The sequence below is a fragment of the Lycium barbarum genome, chromosome 6, assembly GCF_019175385.1.
Source record: "Lycium barbarum isolate Lr01 chromosome 6, ASM1917538v2, whole genome shotgun sequence".
Taxonomy (NCBI): Eukaryota; Viridiplantae; Streptophyta; class Magnoliopsida; order Solanales; family Solanaceae; genus Lycium; species Lycium barbarum.
The window spans coordinates 129,570,649-129,575,633 of record NC_083342.1 but is presented as its reverse complement, the minus strand read 5'-3'; the positions used below and the strand labels follow the sequence as shown (position 1 = coordinate 129,575,633).

Genomic DNA, 4,985 nt, shown 5'->3' with positions numbered 1-4,985 from the left:
TGTGAAGATAACCACATGTACTCATGAAAAGGGCCATAAAAATTTGGTTCACATAAACTCAAAAATAGAGAGTCACATAAAATTTGGTTCACATCCTCTCGGATTCATTCTAACACAATTTTCAAAGCTTCGTCTAAGTAGGATAAGTTTTCAGTTTATTTTGACTTTATCTTGAAATCATCACTATACAAGAACTCGAGGCAGAACTCAAGACAAGAAATCATCACTAACACAATTTTCAAAGTTTCGTCTAAGTAGGATAAGTTTTCAGTTTATTTTGACTTTATGTTGAAATCATCATTATACAAGAACTCAAGGCAGAACTCAAGGCAACTTCTCGTATCACAATACATTAATATAATCAAGCTGGAAGGAGAGATAGAAGTTCTGCATTCGACAGTAAAAGAGTTCTGCAAATAAGGTTACTTTTAGTAAAGGTTACTTTTGTTTAACTTGCTAGAGGTGGTGGTCAAATAAGTTAAGCCAAGCGACACATATTTTCATAAAATTACACATCAAATTTCTTTATCTACGTTCATTAAGTCAACATACTACAGAAAGTTCATCAAAGAAGGGATGAGTAAAAATGAAGCCAACAATCAGATCATCCGAAAGTTCATAGAAGCAAAGGGTCAAACAAAGTGCTGTACACAAGCCACAGGAAAATCCTTAACTAATAAAAGAAACTTCAACAAACTGAGGCAGCATGCAGAAAGTTTCACTAACAACAAGAAAGACATCAGCTAACTAGCTAAAACATTAAAATCCTAAAAATCACACTCGAATCACGTCAATTAAGTCAGAAAGTTTTGGTTTAGGAATGACTATGGCCTAAGACTGATTTTTGCTGAGAAGCAAAAAGCATGTCTTCAGTTGTCAATGCAGCAGTGACATGACTTCAGAATCTTCACGGGGAAACGACATGGCTTCTAATTCTGCTCGAGCGCCTTACAGGGGTGATGACTTCTTCTCCTCCACTTGCCTAAAATCACAAGAAAAAGAGCAGGAAGTATATAAGTAACAGAATAGATTAGGGTATTCAATAAGAATTGTTTCAGTTCCAAACAAGGTAGAATATACTAAGCCAATACTCACATGAATCCTCTCATATGTAGTGAAACTTCCCATTGAGAACTCAGATGTAGCCAAGGACTCTCTCCTGTTACTCTTTCTAGGCTTCTTTTCAATGCTTTGAGCTTCATCATTCTCTGATTTGGGATATTTCTTGCTATAAGATGAACTTATCTGAAAGCTGCTCATTTCTGAAGGACAAGACTCTCCCGCAACATCGACCTCTGTGGGCCAGTTTTGAGAGGAATGCTTATCAAATTTCTTACTTGAGACTTGATCAGCATGAGCTGCTAATGGATGCAAAGTCTTATCACTTCTACTCTTCACATAGAGAACTGTAGCAGCAAGCACACCCAATACAAGTGAGGAAATTCCCAGGATCTGATATGCTCCAACATTATCTCCATCATGTCTATCAAGCATTTCCAAAGGTTGGGCATCTTCAACAGCAGAATCATATTTCACTAAGCTTTCAGGATTGTCATTCACGGACTCAATAACGACAAGATCAGTACTGATAGAGTTATCAGCAATGGCAGATTTGGATTCAGCCAACTCAAGCTCAACATCAGAAGTTGTAAGCCCTTGGTCTAAATCCCTTTCTGAACTGTCAGATTCATTTTCCTTAGCTAGGACAACAGAAACTTCTTCGGTCTCCACCAAGTCATGCTGTCCTTGTCCTAAATCCTTTTCTAAGCTATCAGCCTCATTTACTTCCGTCAATTGAATTGCGGAAACTTCTTCAATCTCCAATTCATGCGCTCCTTCAATTTCCACTTCATTTACTTCAGCTAATTGAATTGAGGAAATTTCTTCAATCTCTAATTCACGCGCTCCTTCAATTTCCACTTCATCATCTAAATCACCTTCCATTTGAACTTCTTCCTCATCAGGTTCAGTTTCAGATTCTTCATCCTCATCCAATTCAATTGGTTCAAGCACTTTATCCAATTCCTCACTACTAATATATCCATGATATATGCTGCTACTCTCTTGTAGATCAGTCAAGTTCATGAATTTTAAAGGCTTTTGCGCGTAATCTATTCTACCAATGTCATAAATCAACTTTGAGAAATAAGAAATGGCTTCACCTGAGAATTGCTTAAAGTGACTATTAGCCTTAGCCAGGATTGGAATATCTGATGGAATACTGAGATTAGAGAATCTTAAGTCTATAGAACCAGGAGTAGCAGCAAGTATAGGAGAATCAGTAATTGAAAACGATATGAAACCAATCATAAGTACCAACAGCAGAGAAAAAAACTTTGATATCGTTTTAAAGGACCTTGGTTTTGCTGTCATTTTTGCTTCAGAAATGTCCTCAGCAACAGGTATTACAGGTTCAGAAACTTTAGGCTCCTCTTCCTCTTCCTCTTCTTTATCAACTATCACTTCTTCTGAAGAAGAACCCTCAGATTCTTTTAGTGAATCTTCTGTTAAAGAACTTTCACTACCATCTATGTCTGAAAAGTTATCGGACAATAATTCAGACAAGAAACTGTCTTCTAGACTCTTTGGTTCTCCTACATCCAAACCTTTTTCCTTATTCAGTAAAACTTCAAATCTTGGGTTGGGTTTATAGTGAAGAAACTGAGGCCTTGGAGAGAGGTAATTAGTTCTAGGGTTATATGGAGGTAAAGAGGGATCAGCATCAAGTGGGGCTATTACATCATTGGAAAGGTCTGAATCCATGGTTACAGTATCAGAATGGGATTCAGGGTCATTGTTGTAATTTGAAGGTACCTCTAAAAATGTTACCTTTTTCTGGGGTTTGGTAACTGGATGAACAGTCTCCTTAGGCTCCATCATAACATTCTCAGTTCCTTCCAAAGATTTTATATTATCAGAATTTTGATTATTATTATGCTCTTGAGAAAAGAATGTAGCTTTACCATCAGACAAAGTGATTGAAGTCCTAACAGGATCGTTTCTTTCAACCAAGATTTTCTTTTTAGGGGATTGAGCAATCTTGGAAGAAGCTGAAATCGTTGGAGACATGAAATTCTTTGAACCCTTTGCCGGTGACCTCAATTTCGCTGCTTTCAACTCGTTCTCTTTATCCTCCACAAAAACCAACCCTTCTTTCCCTGAATTAGACACCCTTTTCGCTGAATCTGCAAAAAACCACAAACAAAACAAGAAAACAACAAAGTAACTTAAGAAATCTTGCAACAATTCTTGACGTTTCAAATCAAGAAAATGGAGTAAAAAGAAGGGGAAACTACAATTTTTGTACGTTTCAAATCAAGAAAATGGAGTAAAAGAAGGGGAAATTACAATTTTTGTACGTTTCAAATCAAGAAATGGAGTAAAAGAAGGGAAAATTGCCTTTTTTGTACATTTCAAATCAAGAAAATGGAGTAAAAGAAAGAAGGGGAAATTACTCACCAGCAGGGCTATTGAAAGGAGTAACGGGGTTTAATCCTCTATGGGTTGAAAGAACTGAAGGTCGCGAAAAAGGGTTGCCGTTAAAACTTCTTCTTGGTGTAGAATTAGTGTTTTCAGATGTTCTTGGATGAGGAAGAACAGGTCTTGCAGTAAGTGGAGAAGGAGATCTGTTAGAAGAAACCGCCATTGATGAATTATCTGATAGTGAATACCAAGAAAGGTAAGTGAATCGTTTGCAGAGAATAGATGAAGAAATGAAAGTGAAATTATTTGAGAGTATATCTTGGAGGGTTTTGATTTGGTGAAGATTGCTGTAAATCTTTGTGTAACGGCTAGTTTTGAATTTTTTAGGAGGATGGGAGGATTAGGTATGTATTTGAATGATGTATTTTTTGGACCGTTGGAGTGAAAATATTAAAAGTGGTGACTTCTGTTCGTTGTGTTAGCCGATTAAAGTGGATTTTTGAATTAAAGATGGGAAGAAATAAAAGGGATCAGATAAACTTTCATTTATTTTGCTCCATTGGGGAAAGTGGGAAAGTGATTAGTCATATATAGGGTAAAATATATTTATGCAATCATATCAATTAAAACGTTACTGGAATTAACTCTATTAATAGAACTGATGATTGGATATCTAAAGTAAGTGGTAAGTAATATGTATAACTAGGGGTGTGTACAAAGAAAATCGATAAACAGCATCAAATTCATAATCCGAATCAAATTGAAAAAAAAAACTCAATTAATGGTTTGCTTTGACTTGATTTGGTATTAGAATAAAAAACCTCATCATAATTGGCTTGGGTTGGTTTTAACTAAAAAAAGTCAAACCGAACCAAACTAACCGACATTGCATGTGTATACAAAATTTTAATATATTTTATACATAAAAGATTAGCTTATAATGTAATTTATAAATATTTCTTAAGTTTTTTCATAGTTTTTGTCTTTTGATATATTATTTCAAGCTTGGACTTAAAATTTTGAATATTCTAATAAGTTTTATAGCTCATAGATGTTAATAACTCAAATAAAGTCCAAACCAAAACCAAATTAATATTAATGCTTATAACAAAAGTAATTCAATCCTAACACTAAGAATGTCAATAATGTTGGATATCTATTTTTTAGTTTTGCATTGTTAATTTAGATAATAAAAATACATAACTTATTTTTTTTCATTGTCATGTAATTAATACTCATTAGTTGTACTTATTTTAGCATGCCTTAGTATTTTTAGATGATGATCATTTTCATTATACCTTATTAATTAGCAATATTTATTTTATGCTATTTCATTATCTATTTAGTTGAACCTTATGTGAATGGTTTTGTCTTATTAGGACTAACGAAATATTTGAGTAAAAGATATGTTTTGTATGAAGATTTTTTTGAAGAACCCCCCCCCCCCCCCCCCCCCACACACACACAAAACCCAAGTAAATCGAAAAACCGGACTTTTATTGGTTTGATTTGATTTATCGATTTAAAAACCCAACATAATTAATTTGGTTTGGTAGTTGAAA

The 4,985-nt window shown here is 34.6% G+C and overlaps 1 protein-coding gene across 1 annotated transcript; it reads right to left on the bottom strand.

Moving 5' to 3' along the window:
• Positions 1-599: 599 nt before the first annotated feature.
• On the bottom strand, positions 600-3,908 carry LOC132598910 (uncharacterized). Its single transcript, XM_060312058.1, has 3 exons — positions 3,460-3,908; positions 1,096-3,185; positions 600-982 (listed from the first exon to the last, which is right to left on the bottom strand). Exons 1-3 carry the CDS (start codon positions 3,644-3,646, stop codon positions 908-910), a joined length of 2,352 nt encoding a protein of 783 aa, XP_060168041.1. The 5' UTR covers positions 3,647-3,908; the 3' UTR covers positions 600-907.
• Positions 3,909-4,985: the final 1,077 nt, after the last annotated feature.